The sequence below is a fragment of the Lissotriton helveticus genome, chromosome 4_1 (assembly GCF_964261635.1).
Source record: "Lissotriton helveticus chromosome 4_1, aLisHel1.1, whole genome shotgun sequence".
Lineage (NCBI taxonomy): Eukaryota > Metazoa > Chordata > Amphibia > Caudata > Salamandridae > Lissotriton > Lissotriton helveticus.
The window spans coordinates 494,035,621-494,056,800 of record NC_136063.1 but is presented as its reverse complement, the minus strand read 5'-3'; the positions used below and the strand labels follow the sequence as shown (position 1 = coordinate 494,056,800).

The following is a 21,180-nucleotide window of genomic DNA, read 5'->3' as shown; positions in this document are numbered from 1 at the left end:
GGGAAATTCAATTTCGTTTTTCTCAGAACATCATGTGCTACTGGACTGTCATAGTCATGTATGTGTTTCTCTTCTCAAAGGTCATCTAGTTAGCTTGCTGGCCCATTCCAACTCGTGATAAGGGCACCACATCCAATGACAACATTAGCATTAAATGCTATTTTTTGGAAGCTCGACCCTAATCTTTCGAGACTGGTAAAATAAAGTACCATAGACTCTCACTAAACGAAATATTTTATTACTGTGGATTATTCATTGCAGAAACTTTCATTAATTCATGCTCAAATTAAAAAGCTGTAAGAGTAGACTTTAGGCAAATTAACAGTCATCTTAGATACAGTAGTAAACACATGGAGGTGATCGGATAAAATCTCAGGTTAATGGTGTTGATAATTTGATATTCTTCTTGTAGGGCAGGGCGGTGTTTTCCTATTAGTTGTGATCATTAAACCAGGTCGTAAGACATTCATCATTCACGAAATATTTGCGGAGATGTTCAACCTTTCGAGGATTTCTAATCAGAGCTTTAATGCTAGCCAACAACTGCTTGCTTTGGCTATGGAAGTCAAAAATTAAATCAAGTGTGGATGTCTAAATGCAAGAGGTGTTGAGCATTTCTTAGAAAAAGCAACGGGCCATGGTTCTGTAATTTTATATAAATATAATCATGTATGGATGTATTGTAATTCATGTTACTTTCTTCACTTATTTATCTTCCCTTCCTTTTTTCATGCATTTTAATTATTTTTGCTCTGTTTGGTCTTTTGTCTTGTGTATGAGAGAGAGTTAGGAGTAGGTGGAAGGGAGAGTATTGTATATTTTAGAAATAATTCATATCAATTGCATGATGTATTGCTTAGATGTTCCAGTTCTTCCAATGCCCACTATAGCCTGACCTTAAAGTAAGTATTGTTCTTCGTCTAACTTTCTATTATACATAAAGCACTTACCAATGAAAATATAATCACCTACCAATATAGGCAATTTTTTTTAAATAAGGACCCATGTATAAGTAGTTTTTGGGACTGAAATCTCCTGAAGCCTCAAGCCCTCTCTGAGACTTGTTTAAAACATGTCTAAAACAGAGCTAGAAGAGTTCAATTTACTAATGCAAAGCTTCTAGTCTGAGTCTTGGAATATGTGCCCTGTGGGTGGCATGATGTGTCAGACCAGGTTTCACAGAGCCACCCTCGTCTCACATTAGATTATTTGTGTTGTTCTCTTGAGAGCAGAATGTCTCTTTGGCTTGATTGAGTTAAGAATGTGCCCATTTTGAAGTTCTAAGACTCAAAAGTCGTGATTTGTTCGAAAAATCTTGCTGGATCCGCAAAGTGATAAGATCCTAAGGGTTTAAAAAAAAGAGAAAGAAAAAAGACATTATTTCAGAGGCTTTTGGCAGCAGGAGGTGGATATTACAACCTGCAAACATTGTATGTGTGATTAGGTGTAGAAGGCTCAAACAGACAGCATAGCCCTCTTTTCTAAGCAATGCAGGTAAGTGGAAAGAGCCATGGAGGGAACTCAGGGAAACCAATACAAAGGTGCAGGGAGTGCAAACAGGATGAGTGAAGTGAGTGTACAGTAACCATACATCCAAGTATTTGCTAGGCACTTTGTTCCCAATATACTGCTGCATAAATTGCCCTGGATGCAGGCCTTCCATTGTTCTGTTTGGCCGTTCTTCTCTGTCTGACCTGCAACACCCAGTTCCTGCATTACAGCCCTAGCCACCACTGTCCAGACTATCATTTTCCAGTTCGTTGAGTGTAATCTTTTCTTGTGTATCCATGTTGTTCTTATTTCTTGCCTGTTCTGGTTTTGTGCTACCTTTGTTGAGTAATGACAGTGGATTGGTGTTCCTTGTTAGCTTTCTACCTACCCTACTTTGGCTCTTTCCCCAAGGCTTGTTTGAGGTCCACTCACCTTCTGCCACCAACCTGACATTGTATGATGGCCTGTCATCCTGCTTGAGGGTGCCCCTCACTCCCGGATACTGCCTTATTTGGCCCCACCACACGGTACTCTAGAGGTCCACCTAGCACACCATACATGCTGACCAAAGGAGGGTCAAGGCCTTTTTGATGGTATTGTGTTCCAAGATGTCAGACTCCTGGGAATCCAAAAGCAGGAAATCGACAGAGGGTGCCAATGCCTTTTTACAAAGCCTTGCATGAACCAAGTGAAATTGAAATTCTTAGTGTGACGTCAAGAATGCTGAAAGCTCCTGATTTAGGCCGACTAACAGTGTGTATTAAAAGAAACACCCACCCCTAGTTTGAGACTAGATCTGCTGATCTGTCAACCTGGAACAAAGTCAGACAATCGACTATTGCCTACTTAAATGTTCTGGAGTTTCTCATGCATTACTTACCGGAACACAGTTATATTCACTTTGATTGACTGAAAAGATTATGTAAAATCACTATTTCTGTTTTTGTTTTAGCTTCATTTGGTTCACTGGAATGCAAAATATGGCTCTTTTGATGAAGCATTAAAGAACAAAGATGGGGTTGGTGTTATCGCTCTTTTTTTGGAGGTTAGTGAATTATGTACTGGTTGTCATTTTTATGTACATGCTGCTTCTTTACTGCTCATCTCTTCAATGTATGCTGACACAACTCCAATCTGCAGAGGATTTACAGTGACATATGAACGTTTATATTTGCATTACATTATTAATAAGACCCCTTTTTCCACTTTTCCTGATTTTTAATTACACATAGAAAACAACATGTTCACCTACATTTTTAAAAATACAAATAAAACACAAATTAGGTCTTCTTTTCAGTCTTTCCATGCAATCAATCAACAACTGCTAGGTTAATGGCTGCATATCCTGATACTTAAAAATAGAGTAGAGAATTTCTAATTCTGCTTGAATAGTTACGACAGAGTTAATGTTCTCAAATGATTTTATTTTACTATTTATGGGTACTTAACGCATGAAAATGCAACATACAACATTGGAGCATATTTACAAGCCCCTATCGCCACCAGAGCGTCACTTTAAGTTACGTTGTGATGGTGATACGGTCCTCGCCTTATTTACAAGGCAGTGTTAAGCCACTTAATGTGGCTTAACGCTGCCTTGTATATAAGGCACCCTTTGACGCTGTATTTAGCCTGAAAGGGGAGGGCAATGAGCGTTGCGGTGGGCGTTCCACCGCCACACCCATAGATGTTGACACTGCCCCCTATTTACAAGGGCAGCATAAATAAGAGGCAGCACCCAATAAAGACCAGTGAAAACCTGGTATTAAACAGGCAAAACGAGGAGAAATGCTTTATTTCTCCGCATTTTTGCGGTTTCCATGTGTGTTGCCTTGGTAAGCACACATAAAAACAGCAAATTTCCTATTATTGTTTATCTGCACATAAGCACATAAACAATCTGTAAAGAAGATAACTTCAATCCAGGTTGTATAGTTGAAGTAAGTCTTTATTGGTCAAAAGGGAAGAGACCTCCAGCTCCTTCCACAGCTCCCTCTGTACTGTCTGCTATTCACATCATAACATTCTAACTTCTTAGCAACATGCCCACTATTCCAAGATGCATAGATCCCAACACATCTCCCCCCATTACAATATCAGAAGAAATGTACAAATGAAATATATAAAGAAAAACACAGCATACAGGAACAAATAAAAGTCTATGGAGCATTACACTTTGTAACATTGCCACAGCTCCAAGCAGAACCATCATTTAGAATGAGAACATTTTTCTTCACAAACTTTACTTGTTTAGGTTGAGAATATTTACTTTCTCCCTTAGCTACAATACCACATTTCTTCGTCACTACCCAATCACCAACACATATATTCGGATCTTTCACCCTCATTCTGAGATTGTACGAATGTGTAGAATCACGCTGCTTACTAGCAACATAATCCTTCACACTTGATTGGTCAACCCACACACATTCTTTGTTCTTGAGCCAACCCGGAACTTCCTTCAAACCAGGCTCACGCCCTTTTAGAGAGACAAATGGAGAGATACCAGTGACCGAATGTGGAGTTATCCTGTAAGACCAGACCATTTTCTTAAGCTCCTCAGCCCACACTAAACCATTCGCCAATGACAACTGTATGTTCTCCATCAATAATCTATTAATCCTTTCCACAAGGCCATTGGCTTGTGGCCTAAACAACGCAACTTTCTCATGACAAATTCCCATGCCATCTAAAAATTCCTTCATTTGTCTTGATACCAGCTGCACACCATTATCCGAAACCAAAGTTTTTGGAATACCTTCATTTAAAAATGTTCTTTCCAAAAAACTTATAACCCTCTTTGTGTCAATACTTTCAGTGGACTCCATTACGAACCACTTAGAATGATAGTCTACAAGAACCATTATGAATCTATTGCGAGTACCCAATTTGGAAATTGGTCCCAAGAAATCAATTGCTAACCTCTCCCAGGGTCGTACCGGAAATTCAACACAGGAAAGAGAAGGTTGCCTAATGACTTTCGTTTTATCGCTAGCAGCACACGCATGACAATTCCTAACCAACTCATCAATCTCACCATCCATTCCTGGCCACCAATAGGATTCGCGAATCCTTCTCTTGGTCATGTTCCTTCCCAAATGGCCTTCATGTGCTATATTCATGATCTTTGACCTAAGATTGCATGGTGGTATCAATCGGTTTCTCCTCCACAACTTCTCTTCAGATACACTCAATTCAGCTTCAACGTTATAAAAACCCTTCAAGCGAGTGTCAATAGAGGATTCCCTAGGCCATCCCTCAGAAACATATTTCATAACCAAAGGAATTATTTGATCATCTGCCATGGCAGAATCCCAATCACTTTTAACAAAAGCAAGAATCTCATCACAACTAACTACAGGATCTTCTACTTCAATCAAATCTACTAAGTCTATAGGCATTCTAGATAAACAATCCGCAATAATATTTTTCTCTCCTTTTACATATTCCATCTGAAAATTGTAATCAAGCACTGATAAAATCCATTTCGATATTCTAGGGGTGACATTACCCTCCAAACCTCTACCTCCTTTAAATAAATGCACGAGGGGCTTATGATCTGTGCGCACTCTGAAGGGCAAACCCCAAAGAAAATATCTAAAGTGTTTAATCCCCCACGTGCAAGCGAGAGCCTCCCTCTCAATAACCGAGTAAGATACTTCTGCACCCTGTAATCTTCTAGAGGCAAAACCTATAATTCTTTCCACACCATCAGATATCTGAGAGAGTACAGCCCCAAGTCCCACAGCACTAGCATCAGTGGTAACCAAAGTCTTGGCCTTAACATCAAAATGACCTAAGGTAGGTGCATGAACAATTCCTACTTTCACACGCTTGAAGGTATCCTCACACTCTTGATCCCATTCAAAAACCACACCATTCTTCATCAAGCGCCTTAAAGGCTCGACCACATCCGAAAAATTTCTAATGAATTTAGAACAATATTCAGCTAACCCTAAAAAGGATCTTAGCTGATCTTTAGTTGTTGGCGTAGGAGCATCATTAATTGCAGAAATTATACATTTTTTTGGCTTAATACCTAAACCTGATATCTCATGACCCAGATACGTTACACAATCTCTCTTTAATTGACATTTTTCCTTTTTTATGGTCAAACCATTAACTTCCATACGTTCCAAAACTTGTGTTAAAATCCTATCATGATGTTGACAATCCTTTCCAACAACCAACACGTCATCTTGAAAACATAATACATTCTCAATTCCTCTTAAAATTCTCTCCATTACTCTCTGAAACACCGCTGACGCTGAAGCCAACCCAAACGGCATTCTGCAATATCGGAATGCCCCCAGTGGTGTCACAAACGAGGTAAGGTGCCTTGATTTTTCGTCTAAGTCAATTTGGTGGTAGGCTGCAGACATGTCAATCACACTGAATATCACACCCCCACCCATGGCACTTAAAATCTCAGAAATATTAGGCAATGGTTGCCTATCAACCCATATATTCTTATTTAGATCGCGTAAGTCTACACAGAGACAAATTTTGGTTCCACCATCCTTGGGCGCGACTACAATGGGGGCGAGCCACTCAGATGCTTCAATAGGCTCTATAATCTTCAGATCTAATAATTTGTCCAATTCTACTTTCAGGGGTTCTCTCATCAAGTGTGGTAAATTTCTTACTTTATGAACCACAGCCACTGCATTTTTCTTAAGAATGATCTTATGAGAAAATCCCTTCAACTTTCCTAACTTTTCAGTAAAAACATTAGGAAATTTCCTCATCACATCTGTTTCAAAAGTATCAATATTAAGAACAGAGAATGAAGAAACAGGTTCAGAAGCATTGGGATTTAGTACAATTCCTAGATCTTTCTGGTGACGCCAGCCAAGTAAGTTAGATCCTTGCTTAGTGAGATATACTCTCCCAAATACTTTTTTGTTTTGAAATGTGATTACCATCCATTTGAGACCTAAGATGTCAATGGTCTTTCCACCATATCCTACAGCTCTTATATCTGGAGGGGTCCAAGAATTGAGATCCACATCACCGTCCCAAACTTCAACATACATATCTTTGGACAACAAAGTATAAAGGCTTCCAGAATCTACCAGCATATTAACATTCCTAGTTTGAGGATGCATAGGATCTCTAGAATCGAAATTGATCAAACAATGTGGTTTCTCAAGTTTATCAGTACTCTCAGTAGCCACACCAACAAGACAAATAGGATCTTGTGTGCAAAGACAGTTTTCACTCAAAATTAGCCCATCTACACACAGCATTAAATTCTCAACATTTTCACAAGAGTAATCAATTTCATTAACATATTGTGTCTTAGCATTGCAAGCTTTAACCACATGACCTCTTTTTCCACATCCTCTGCAAATGGCATTTCTGGCTGTACAACGAGGACTTGATGCAATATGTCCTGGAGATCCGCATCTATAACATTTCACAAGACGTGAATTACCTTGTTGCACAAAATTAGGGGGACAATAATTTGGGGGATGGTAATTTGATAACTTATTGTTTTTAGAATCAAACTTCCCAACACTTTTAACAACTTTAGTTTCATCAACAAAGGCTTGAGTTTGAGACTTTACACTGGAATCAGATTCTTTTGTCATATTATCTTTCGATATTACAGAACCAGAACATTTATCCATTTCCTTTATCCATAAATCAGTATTTTCTATAGCTTTAACAATTTCAATAACTTCTTCTAAGTTACAATCTTTACTCAGTAACTTCTCTCGCACTCTTTTATTATTAGTGCACCTAACAATTTGATCACGGATCAAGGAATCCGTCAAATCTTTGAATTGACAATTAAGTGACAATCCCCGTAAGGCTGCCACATAAGTTGCAACATCCTCATCTACTTTTTGAGCACGACAAAAGAACTTGTGTCTTTCTAAGAGAGTATTGATTTTTGTGACAAACCTTTTCTCTAGCATCAACATACTCATGTCATAGACATTAGCAGCATGACCATCTCCCACACCTAAAGATATCTCGGGCAAATCTTCGTATAATCTTCTACCTTCCACCCCCAAATTATGAAGAAGAATAGCTTGTTTGCGAACAGGACCATATTTGTCTGCACCAGACGCTAAAATATATGTGAGGAACAATTTCTTCCATTCTTTCCAAGGTATTGGGGGTTCACCAGGAGTAGGGAGGAAGGAAGGGGGAGTAGAAAAGGTTTGATCACCCATGGTAAGTAGTCAATAGAACCTTTGTAAGTAATCAATAACACTTTCGTAAATAATCAATAGCACCTTTGTAAACAATTAACAGCACCTTGACTCCTCTTTTCCTTTAAATCAAAGAAGATTAAAACCGTAAATAAGTAAATACTCAAAGTAGAAGTAACTGCAGTCTAATCAGGGAAGAAATCGGCAGTTCAGCAGTATTTTAATCCAATCGGGGAATAAATCGGCAGTTCAGCAGTCTAAATTCAGTTCAACCGGCAAGCAGGACGATAATGCGCTAAAGGGAAAATGTTTCGAATACTAGACAGCTCATAAACACAAAAGAAGCTTCCTGGACAACCAAGATGGCCGCCACGCTGGATGGATCACGGAATGACGCTTCCACGTAGGCGCTTGCGAAGAATCCCAAAGAAAGATGGCCGCTACGTTGGATTACGTAAATGACGTCTTCAAAGTCACGGAGGACGTAATCAAGTCGGTGATATCCACAAGTTCGGAAGCTGGAGCGGGTTCTGAAGCTTCTTAAGGCGGCGGTTTTGAAATCGCGCGAGCAAGTAAGCAGGCACAAGTTGAAAGATGCGATTTGAGAAAAACGTAGAAATCTTTAAAATCTTCTTCAAGCATTCAGCCTTACCAACATAGAGATAAAAACGCTTTAGCAATTGTCCAAAAATAAAGCGAAAAGGTGGTAAGATAATAAAATGAAAAATCTTGTTGCACAGCTGCCAGTCAAAGAATTTGAACAAAACTCAATCTATCTATCTACTTCTAGGATGTAGATAGAGAGCAGTATGCAGGGTAAAAATGTACATACCACAAGGTTGCTGCCTTGAGAAGAAAAGTAAGAAACAAAGTTGGAGGAGTAAATTGTATACCACAGTCCAATCCAGTTGTAGTATCATCCAGGGGTGGAGGTCAATTCCAATCTCTGCCCCTGCCAGAGTATAGGGTTCCCTCGTCGCCAATGTAAAGAAGATAACTTCAATCCAGGTTGTATAGTTGAAGTAAGTCTTTATTGGTCAAAAGTGAAGAGACCTCCAGCTCCTTCCACAGCTCCCTCTGTACTGTCTGCTATTCACATCATAACATTCTAACTTCTTAGCAACATGCCCACTATTCCAAGATGCATAGATCCCAACACAATCTTTTTTTAAAAATGCAGTTTTGCAACTTCTAGGTGTGCTGCCTTAAGCTGCACACATAGAAGTTACTAAATGGCATTTAAAGATTGTTTATGTGCAGGAAGGGGGGCCTTCCTGGACATAAACAATGTTTTCCCCAATGCAGAACCTCTTGCAAGATGGTGCAAGGGTGCCTGCGTTGGTGCTACACAGCTGAACACAGCTCCAGTGCAGGGGGAAGCACAGTGTTGCACCGCATTCTTGTGAATACGGTACATCCCTGCATTTTTAGAATGGAGAAGTGTGGTGTTAGCAATGTTTGCTTTGATGGAGCGAGATAGAAAACAAAATTTTGTTTAAACTCGCGAAGTCACATTTCCATAACATGAATAATAATATTAATGATTTGTGATATGTCGTGCTAATACAACTTAGATTAAACTTTACACGTGGGGGGACTAACATGTGTGCTCATAAACGTGCATAAATGTTGCATCTTTTTGTTCGTGCAAAATAATAAAATAATTTATTGTTTTCGTTTTTGTCATTACTAATTGCTGCAAACTTAAAAGGAGCATGTGCTTGTTTTGCTTTTCCTTGTCTGTGTGATGTCATTTCTACTATTCTAGGTGCATATGGGTCTCTTGGAAAAAACGGAGACTGGTAAATATAAACGCTGCTTTATTTGTTTGCAATGGCTAGGTAACATTTTGATTAATCGGGTGGGTTAATTAATTAGTAAACCATGGGGTGGATACAGAATCTACTTTATTTCTTACATTAATACTTTTCTTGTGTTTGTTTTATACTAGAAAACATAAGTTGCCTGCTTTTGGGCCTAGTCATTTGAACCGCAGAAAAAGAGCTGACATATAATTCTGCAGAAAGTCACGAGACGCCCATTCTGAATTAAAGCGTTTATTGAAGCTGCATTCACAAAGCAAAAACTGATGAGCTGACATCATTCTGTCGGACATGGCCAAGGTCGAAAGTGAACAATTTGTCAGTCCTTAACTTGGCATCCGCGGAAGTTGTATTGAAAGTCTATGGACGCTGCGAGAATGACTTAATACATTTGTTGCAATATCAGGAAGCTTCTGGCTTCACGTGGAAGAGACAATGGTCCTTATGAGACATGATTTTATGGAACTTTTTGAGAATTGGGTGACATGTCACTTGTCACTCTCAGCCAATGGGACGTCGAGGATTTCTGAAAACTTTCCTTTGCTAGTTTAGTTAGCGTAGAAAGGTATAAAAAGTCATGCCCTTAGGGTTGGGCTGGCTGCTGCTTTCTGACTTTCCGATGAGGGTGAAGTGCTGCTGGACTTTGCGTGGAGCACGTAAGAATCCTCAAAGAACTTTACTTTAATTTCTATCTATTTAGCTCAGTTAGGGAAATAGGTTTTAGAAATGCTAAACTTTATATATTTTCTTTAAAATTGTTTCATTTGCTTAATTAGTAATTTTCTCATATTTCATTATAATCATGCTTGCATTATTGCTAATAAATTTCATTCATAAAACTTTCAACTTATATACCATAATTTAGAAAATAAAATCTTACTTTTGACAAACAAGCTGGTCTTGATTATTCAGAAGTATAGGTTACTATTAGCTAGATCACGTCGCCTATGGTGGTCGTTTAAATGGTTGGGTTTTATTCTAATGACAATATTCTTTCTGCAAATGTATAAATATGTATATAGTTTGTAGATAATGTGTATATAGATTTATTCTGACCACCTGATTCAGTAGGCCCAAAATATATCAGGTTTATAAATGGGTCCATATTTAGTATAGAATTTTGTTTATAGGTTATGAAGTTGGGTAGCGTTGTTTATGATATATTTTCTATAGCCCGCTGGATCAATTCTCTGGTAGCAGAAATTGATGGTTGCTAAGAGGTAACCAAGGTAATATGTTGGTTGCTAAGGGTTGCGTTATGGTATGGAAATAGGATCGATGTTTTAACAATTGTTGAGTCCGTTTTTCGTGCTATCTGTAAGCTATACCGGTATAGATTGTGTGGCGAGAATTTAGTCACGCAAGCCATCTGTTCTGTTTGTAGTGATATCGCCGAGTATCACAAGAGGTATCGCCGTGTACCATAGTGTTGTCGTCGAGCAGCACAGTTTTAGGGCTAGGTCTGAATCTTGTATAGTGAGGGTTTTCTAAGAAATCAAAGCAGCATGAGAATAGGGACAAAGCGCCTTCCATAAAACTCACTGTGATGAGAGTACTAGTTATATCCGAGCTTGAGTGAAGGGTAAAATTAACGTCGGTGCATGATTATCTATAAACAGGTTAGAGTCCTGTACGGGTACATGTTTCATATCTATAAACAGGTGAGAGCCCTGTACGGATAACGTCGTTATTTTGCTAACGGTGCATGATTTCTATAAACAGGTGAGAGTCCTGTACGGATTTCATGTGTGTTTGAAATTAGGGAATTTTCCGTGTAAAAGTGCGAGTTTGAATTGTATTTTATGTTCAAGTGGAACTCTTAGAACTTTCACTTCGCGGTGGGTTCAGAGCAAAGCGAGTTCATAATTATACGTGTTAGAAGGGTGGGGTAAGGTTACTCTACTGACAATTGAATATTATCCTTAGTGTGAATAGCGCCGTCTATTCCGAAGTGTGGATACTTGAATGTATGTAAACTATCCTAAATAGTGAAACGAACAGATGTTGTCTTTATAGTCATTGTTAAGAATTAATTTACACTGAAAAGTGTCCTTAAAATGGCGCTGTGAAAAGATTTTGTGAAGGAGGGGTAAGCGCCAGGAGTGAGAAGCGAGAAACCGCAGCTGCTGTGTACGTCACAGAGCCGCGCTGGGATTGGGTGACCTACGTCACAAGCTATATTCTGATTGGCTCTTGAGTCTCTGACGGCCTGTAAGCTGATTGGTCCTTCAGAAAAACTCTAAATTTATTGGTTGAGCAGAAAAGTGACGTAGCTCAACTGTCATTGGCTTGTTGGTGTGTTTCGCGCACGGATTGGTTGTTTTGCGGAACATCCCGGAAATATTTTACGAACGATTTTGTGAATTAAATTTAACTTTTAAAAATGAGTTATCATTTTAAACATGTTGAAAAAAAAGACAACATTATTTCAGAAATTCAAGAATTTATTTTCACCTGACAAGAAAATCGAAACGCGAGGTGGTAAACTACTTCATAAGTATAAAACACCTGCAGCGTACATGGAAGGTGAATACGGATATCATACTGTCTTATGGTTCGACAGTTGGAAACGCTATACTAAAAACGACGGTGTTTTAGCTTGGCCTGATGATGGTTCATTTAATGTAAGAGTTTTAAGAAACTTACGAGAGAAAATGAATGCTCTTGTTCCAAAACCGAGACCAACTCAATTTGAAGCTTTAGTTGAGTGGGAAGACGAGATGTATCAGTTACAAAGAGAAGCTAGTGGAATTAAAAGACCTTCTAAAAATCCATCTTGGAAAAGAGAAACTCATGAAGATAGATTGCGAATGTGGAGACAGGGAAACATGAGTGAAGGATTGTATTTAATTCATGAAATGGTAATGGGTTCTCCTACAGGGAAATCTATGGAAAGTGAATCTGAGGATGCAGTTATGGAAGAAATATATACAACTACTAGAAAGAATCAGCCTAATCAGCCTTTGAGACCTCCTAGATCATGGTCTACTCCGGTGGTTTCTACTGAAACTTCACCGAGTGCACCTCCAATTAGTGAAGCTCCTAAACTTTATCCAAATAATTGTGAAATCACTGAAACTCCTAGAAGATCAGAATTCGAGAATGCTCGAAATGAAGGTAGAAATTTTACAATGACTCCAAGAGCAAGGGAACCTCCAAAAGATTATGCAAGGGAGACAAGAAATGTTGAAGATGTTGATTATGATGAATATTTAAGATCTAAAGAAGAATTAATAAAAAGAATGACAAAAGGCATGGAAGCTGTCACAGTTCCAGTAACAATAGGTCCTGTTCAGCCTGTATTTGATCAAAAGAATACAAACAAAAATGGATTAACTATTCCTTTAAATACAGAAATTCAAAAGGCTGCTGAAAAATTTTATTCAGATTTAACGGAATTAAACACTTCTAAATCAAGAATGCCTGATTTAACTTTTAATGAGGATTTATCTCCAAAAACACCAATGGGTGCTATGTCAGATATAGGGAGTCCTGAAGTCAGGGTAACCACACCAAAACTTGATGTGGCCAAATTAAAAGCGAATATCGAAGAATTAATAATTGGAACAATTGGCCCAGATAGTTTAAATTACTATCGGGATGATGAACTACTGTTCATTTGCAAAAGCATTCAGTGGAAAACGAAAAATAAATATGATCAATTAGAGGATCTAGCTGCAGAACTTGAAATCGATGTGAGTAAACAAAAGAATTTTGCAAAGCATTACAGATTAGATTTTTCAGAAAGCGACATTGAGAGTTTGAACTCAATGGGAAGAATAGTTCACATTAAAGATTTGATTGTCTATATCAAAAAGCTAGGAGAACTGAATAAATGGAGAGTAAAATGGACGAAAAAGAAGGAAGATGAAAGATTGGATAAATTGTCAAAACAATTTCCAATGAGAGAAGTTGCAGGTGGAGGATATGTTCATATCCCGTGGTCAAGACAGGACATTCTGTTATTTACAAATGACTTTCCAAAATTGAGGGAAAAACCAGTTGAGTGGTACAGACAAGTCGATAGGTTTATCAAAGTGTCAAAAGTTCTGTGGATTGATTTAGATGGATTTTTTGACATTGTAGTTCCATCTGATCTTTGGACAGAATGTAAAATATCTATTAGTTGGCCAAAAGCAGAACCTGAAAGAATTAAAGAAACAGGTGCCCCAAATCCACTTGTAATGGATTTCTATGAGAAAGTAATTGTTTGGATGAAAAACAAAATTCCACCCAAAGAAGTTGATTGGGTTAAAATAGAAAGAACAGAACAGGAAACAAAAGAATCAGTTCATTCTTTTTATGAAAGACTATTGTTAATCTTTAAACAATACAGTGGTTATGAAAAATTAGATGAAAAAGACATGAGCCATTTTGTCTATAGATTTGTTTATGGACTAAAACCTGAAATTGGAGAAATGATCAGAACTAGTATTGTCGGATGGCAATCACTATCTGTAGATGATATTCTAAGAAAAGCAAAATATTGTAGCGATGAAATAGAAGTAAAACAGAAGAAGCTGAAGGAGAAAGCCATGTGGGCTCAGGTAAAGGTGGCTGAGCAACAGATTGCCAGCATGGGAAATAAGAACACTAATTTTGTTCAAACTGGAAATACAAACCAGATACAAGGAAAGTTTAAAGGTAATAATTTCCCAAAGAAATTTAGCCCAAAGATAGAAGAGCTGAAACAAAGATTACCTTGTTTTAATTGTGGCGAAATTGGACATTGGAGGGACGAGTGTCCTCATCCTCCTAAAAACTTAAAGAATCCCTTATTGAATCCACAGATGCAGAATGGTGTTGACCTGCAGCGACAGCTACAGATGCAACAGGGGTTAAACGAATTTAACATTCAGCGACAGTTACAGCAACAGCAACAACAACAGGTGAATAATCGTCAAGACCAATTGCCACAACCACCTTTTCCGAATTGTGGGGGAGTTCAAAAATATAATCCAAACGTGGGATTTCAGGGAAGTGAACAGGTAATAAAACCACAAAAACAGCAAAAGCAGCAAAAGGTTCAAATGCAAAATGCTTCACAACAATTTTTATTAGCAGAAAGTCAAGACAGTGATTCTGATGATTATTGCTGACGGAGCCCGAGAGAGGAGGAAGAGTGTGTTGTTGGAGCCACTCTTGAGGTTGACCAGTCTGGTCCTTATGTAAACGGGAAAGTTAATGATGTAGACATCACTTTTCTAGTGGACACTGGTGCTACCCGTTCTACTGTTAGATCAGTGGAAATTGAAAACCTACCTCTCTCTGGGGATACCATCCAAGTTGTCGGAGTAAGTAATCAGCAAATTAAAACAGACTTAACTGATCCAGTACCAGTTGAAATTGGAAATTACAGAGACAAACACAGATTTGTGGTTTGTAATAGTAGTCCAGTAAATCTATTAGGTAGAGACATCTTATGTAAAATGAATTGCAGAATATATTGTTCTCCTGATGGAGTTGAGTTACAAACAATGGAGGAAGATGGTTTATACAGAATGACAATGATGATGATGGAAGCAGAAGAAACAAAATTGTTTCCTGCATTTGAAGAAAAGGATTTACCTGAAGAGCTAAAAGAAACAGTGAAATCTGAAATATGGGATTTTACCGGGAATGAGATGGGTCTAATGAAAAACGTAGATCCTGTAAAAATTGCATTGAAACAGGGAATAGAATTTCCAAACACTCCACAATATAAAATGAAAACAGAAACAATTGAAGGTATTACACCTATAATTGAAAAGTTAATCAAGCAAGGTGTATTAAAGGAAATGAAGAGTAGCTCTTGTAATTCACCAATTATGGGAGTTAAAAAGTCTAACGGAACATTTAGGATCGTACAAGATTTGAGAAAGGTTAACCAAATTGTCGTTCCATGTTGTCCTGTGGTTCCAAATCCAGCAGTAATTCTATTTCAGATTCCACATGATGCTGAATGGTATACAGTCATTGACCTTTGCAATGCATTCTTTACTGTTCCCTTACATCCAGACAGTTATGAAATCTTTGCTTTCAGATTCCAAGGTAAGACCCTTGGATGGACAAGAATCCCTCAGGGCTATACAGAAAGTCCTTCAATCTTTAATGAATTGTTAAAAAGATCATTAGAAGATTTAGACTTACCAGGTAGGTCTACGTTGGTGCAGTATATTGATGATTTGTTAATAGCTGCAAAGACAAGAGAAAATTGTGTAACAGACACAATAATTCTGTTAAATCGCCTTGCAGAAGAAGGACACAAAGTGTCCCCAGCAAAACTACAGTTTTGCAAACAAGAAGTAAAATATCTTGGTCACAGAGTTGCAAAAGGAAAAAGACAAGTAACAATAGAGAGAATAAAAATGATTCAGGCAATGTTACCGCCAAGAACACAAAGACAGGTCAGAATGTTCTTGGGAATGGTAGGTTACTGTCGACAATGGATAAGTGGATTTTCAGTAATTGCAAAACCACTACAAAGACTGACCAAATCAGATGTAAAAGATCCAATTATTCTCAATGATGCTGAGATGGAATCTTTTGAGAACCTGAAAAAGAGCTTATGTCAAGCTCCTGCTTTAGGTATGCCAAATTATGAGAAAGATTTTGAACTGTATTGCAGTGAGAGAGAAGGATGTGCATTATCTGTATTAATACAGAGACATGGAAATTTAAAGAAACCTATTGCATACTTCTCTGCAGTTCTTGATCCAATTGCAAAAGCATTACCAGGTTGTTTGAAAGCAGTTGCAGCTACAAGTATCAGCCTCGAACAAAGTGAAGGAATCATTATGGGATTTCCTGTGAAAGTTTTTGTGCCTCATTCAGTTGAAATATTACTGACAAGAGGTAAGACTCAACATTTAACAAGTAGCAGATTGACAAAGTATGAGAAAATCATACTGGGAGCAGATAATGTTTCGATTTCAAGATGTTTGAATCTGAATCCTTCTACATTACTGCCTGATTCTGAAATTGTTGATGACATTGAGACAGAACATGAATGTTTAGATGTCATGGAATTCTGCACTAAACCAAGAAAAGACATCAAAGACAGACCTTTGTCTGAATCGGATTTTGTCTACTTTGTAGATGGCTCATGCTTAAGATCCGAAGGAGGTGTCTTGAAAGCTTCATACTCAGTTTGTACAGTTGTAGATGTTGAAGAAGCATCATGTCTTGAAGGAGTTCGTTCAGCACAAGTGGCTGAATTGATTGCTTTAATTCGTGCATGTGAAATATCAAAGGATATAAGAGTTACCATCATTACTGATAGTCAGTATGGGTACGGAGTTGTGCATGATTATGGACAACTCTGGTCACAGAGAGGATACATGACATAAACAGGATCTCCAATTAAAAATGCAGTTTTCATTAGAAGATTAATTGAAGCAATACAATTGCCAAAAGAAATTGCCATTGTCAAATGTGCAGCGCACACTAGAGGAACTGATTATATTTCCAAGGGAAATGCCTTCGCAGATGAAACAGCAAAGTACTGCGCAAGGAAGAATTATTCATACAATCGGGAGAGGAGTAAAGAAACTGATTCAAATTCATTAATGCTAACAACTGTTGTAGAAACATGGCATGAGATTAGAGATTTACAAAACGAAGCAGATGATGAAGAAAAAGACCTATGGTTAAGATCAGATTGTAGACCACGTGAAGAAGATGGAGTGTGGGTTTACAAAGATGGCAGAGTAGTCTTACCAAATTGCTTGATTGCTGACATGGCCAGATTATATCATGGTCCAGCACATCTAGGAAGAGATTCTATGGTCAGACTTTTCAGAGAAACATGGTTCAATACCAAATTTAGAACTATTGCTGAATCTTTTTGTCAAAGGTGTTTGTCATGCCAACAAATGAATCCAAACAGAAAATCAGTGGTGGGGACAGGAATAATTGGTCGAGAGGGTGGTCCCTTTACCAGGTTACAAATAGATTTCATTGAAATGCCTTTACACAATTGTTTGAAATATGTGCTTGTAATTGTATGCTTATTCTCAAGATGGGTAGAGGCTTTCCCTACACGACATTGTGATTCAATTACAGTAGCAAAACTATTACTCAGAGAAATCATCCCAAGGTACGGTTTTCCAGTCACTATTGAGAGTGATGGAGGAAGCCATTTTGATAACAAACTGATGAAATTAATTTGTGAAGCTTTGAGCATTGAGCAGAAAATACACTGTGCATACAGACCAGAGGCATCAGGTGTAGTTGAACAAATAAATGGAACAATCAAAAACAGAATTGGAAAAATGTGTCTTGAGACAGGTATTAAGTGGACAGATGCTCTTCCACTTGTTTTGATGTCATTAAGAAGTACACCAGATAAAAAGACAGGTTTGAGTCCTCATGAAATTTTAATGGGAAGAGTTATGAGGCAAGCTTTTGTACCTGTAGGTAAACTGTTGAGCATAAATATCTGATATGGTAACTTCTGTGTCTAATCAGGTGGGAACTGAAGCTCAATCAAATGAAAAAGTTTTGACTCATGATCTGAGACCTGGCGATTGGGTCAGAACGAAAGTACATCGGAGAAGGAATTGTCTAACTCCTAGATGGCAGAAACCTAGGCAGATAATCTTGATCACTACTAATGCTGTAAAGTGCAGAGGATTGAAACGCTGGATTCATCCTAGTCATACTATTCCAGTACCAACTCCTGAAAGTTCTGATGTTGAAAGTGATACCACAGATGATTCTGATTCTGAAGCAGAAGACAGAACAGAAGGTGAAGTAATTCCAGATTCTGAAGATCGACAAGAAAGTCGACATCTGGAAACTGTGCCAGTGAATGGAAATCTGACAAGAAAAGACTTAGAAATAATTGAAATAGATTCTGAAGGTGAAGAGAATCTGTTAAAAGGAAAGATAACTGAGGATTCGGTTGTCTCTATTGAAGACAAAGAAGCTGAACCAAAAGAAGTTTCAGACCAGGAGAGTATCGAAAGGCAGAGAACAAACTCTGAAGTAAGGAACAAAAATCCGAAATCTGGGAAGTTAGAGGTAATTGAGGAAGAGGAGGAGAACGAATTACCGAGTACCAGTGATGGAAGACAAAGTGAAGTTCCTGAAGGAGTGAAATTGCCTAATAGAGAAGTTCCTGAGTCAATTGAAATTTCAGACTACGAAACTGAAGAAAGTGACGTGGAAGGTGAAAGTGAAAAGAGAAAGAAAAGGACTTGGAAGTCAGAATCAAATAATTCTGAACCAAAGAAGAAGTACGTAAGAAAAGCAGACTACTGGCCTGGTGGAAGATTGAGAGTCAGATTGATCAAAAAGCCAATAGAACAAGTTGAAGAAATAAGTAGTCAAAAGAGTCCAGGAAAAGAAGTTGGAGTAGGAAGAAAAATTGAAGTGATATCGAGAAAAGGGAAGAGGATAATAAGACCAAATCAAAAATACAAGTCTCCTGAGTGGACTTACTTAGTAATTCCACCTGTTATTGACATATATGATAGTAGTGAAGAAGAAAACGAAATCCAAGAAATTAGTGACAATGATTGAAGTACAGAATTATTAAATTGGCAAAAGGCTGAAGAAATCTTGTTAGTTGACACAAGGTCGAAGAAAAACTGTTTTTAGTTGAAAGAAACTTATGTATGACATAAGGTCGAAGAAATCTTGTTTAGGGTTATAAAAGAAAAATATATTTTAAAAGGGGGGTGTATATAAATTTTAAAATTTATTTTTTATTTTTGAGGCTAAAACTAACCTAAAAATGCCTTATGTTAAGGAGAACATTTCAAGATGTTCTGTTTTTAAAAGATGCTGTAAGATGACTCTGGTATGTCTGCTCATTTTAGTTCTGCTCTGGTTGGTACTAGCTGTGATTATCCCTTTAGAAATGAATAGAGAATTACACAAAGTTAACATAACAAGCAAAGCTCTGGTTAGTCAAACTAAACATAGTGCATCTGCAAAAGTTATTGATCATCAGCCTAACATTCATCAAGATAAATCAATAGGTGATTTTTCAAGTAATACATTCACAAAGCTTTTGAGTGAATATGTCAAGGTAATGGATGCAAAAGACTGCTATGTCTGTGTTAAGTTACCTGCTTCTGTTTCTGAGGGAGTAACATATAATATGCTTCCTCTCACTTATGCTGTAACATGTAGTGTATTAACTAGTTTATTTTATCAAACTAGTCGTTTAGAATATTACTATTCAAATTATGATGAAATTTTTGCTAATGTTAAGATTGATAATGCTTTAAATAAGCATAAGAAAGCAAAACAAATGAGAGAATATTTCCTTGTTACTAACGAACTCACATATGAGTATGCTTACAAGAATAATCTGACATGTAAATTAAGTGCTGAAGGAAAGAAATTCTTGAATATGGTTGAGGAGAGAAGAGCAATTTATAAGAGGAACGAATTAGTCAAACAGACTAAAACTGCTTTCTGGCAGAAAGAGGATGAGAAGTTAAATGGTAAAATGCTTGAAAATATTGCAATTCACATAGACAAACCAGTTAGTGGAAAACTTTGCATTAGAAGAGATAATACACTTTTTGATAATTATTTTGTAGGTGCTAGTAACTGTGAAGATACTTATCAGATTATGGGAGGTTGGGGATTTAAAGGTGGGAAAGATCCTATCTTTCCTGGGATTTATTTTGTTTGTGGTGACAAAGCCTACTACAACCTTCCAGACCATTGGTATGGAACTTGTTATGTGGGAATTGTTTTTCCTAAAGTGTTTCATGTTGACAGAGATTCAGAAGGATTGTTTAAAATTCATAATTATGTAAATAGAGCTAAAAGAGAAACTTTTACTGAAGTTCTGGGAGATATTTTTCAAGCTGTAATACCTTTTGTTGGTATAACCCTAAATGCAGGGAGAATCAGAAAATTGTCCACTATAGTTGATAGATTATCAACTGACACTGCTGATGGATTTCAATTAGTGAATGTTGAAGTTATTGCAATTAGATCCATGGTAATTCAAGATCGTCTTGCTTTAGACATACTCCTAGCAAAAGAGGGAGGAGTCTGTGGCATTTTACATGTCCAACATTGCTGTACATATATACCTGATGAAAGTAAGAATATTGAAATGTATATTAAGAATATTACTCAAATGCATTCAGAGATAATTCCTTTAGAAGAAGAAGATTTTACAGGGAAACTTTCAAAAAGGTTTCAAGCAATTAAAAACTGGTTTCATAATATTGGAAGTTCAATTCTTGGCAAGATTCTGGCACCTTTGATTATAATAGTATTCATTTTTATTTTGACCAAATTAGGTTGTTTGTTACATAAAAGAAAGAAACAGTTGAAAGAAAAGAAAAGAATCTATAAACTCAGAAAAGAAGAAGAAAGGGAGATCGAATTACAGGAGTTACATAGAGAGCGTCATGTTAATTGCAAAGATTATGCAGAAACAGACTTTTAGGTTTACTGATACAAATGAATTTGAATCGATTTCTTATAAATTTAATTTACCAAAATTTTGAGTGCTGGTGTGGTGATTTGTTAATCACCAGATGAGGGAGTTGATGGAGCGAGATAGAAAACAAAATTTTGTTTAAACTCGCGAAGTCACATTTCCATAACATGAATAATAATATTAATGATTTGTGATATGTCGTGCTAATACAACTTAGATTAAACTTTACACGTGGGGGGACTAACATGTGTGCTCATAAACGTGCATAAATGTTGCATCTTTTTGTTCGTGCAAAATAATAAAATAA

The 21,180-nt window shown here is 37.3% G+C and overlaps 1 protein-coding gene across 1 annotated transcript in view; it reads left to right on the top strand.

Annotated features, from left to right (window-relative positions):
- The window catches only part of LOC144828693 (carbonic anhydrase 13-like), a 160,797-nt gene that overhangs the window by 84,719 nt on the left and 54,898 nt on the right, over positions 1 to 21,180 (top strand). The window contains exon 4 of the mRNA XM_078687077.1: positions 2,444 to 2,536. Coding sequence (XP_078543203.1) covers positions 2,444 to 2,536 — 93 coding nt within the window. The remainder of the gene's footprint in view (positions 1 to 2,443; positions 2,537 to 21,180) is intronic.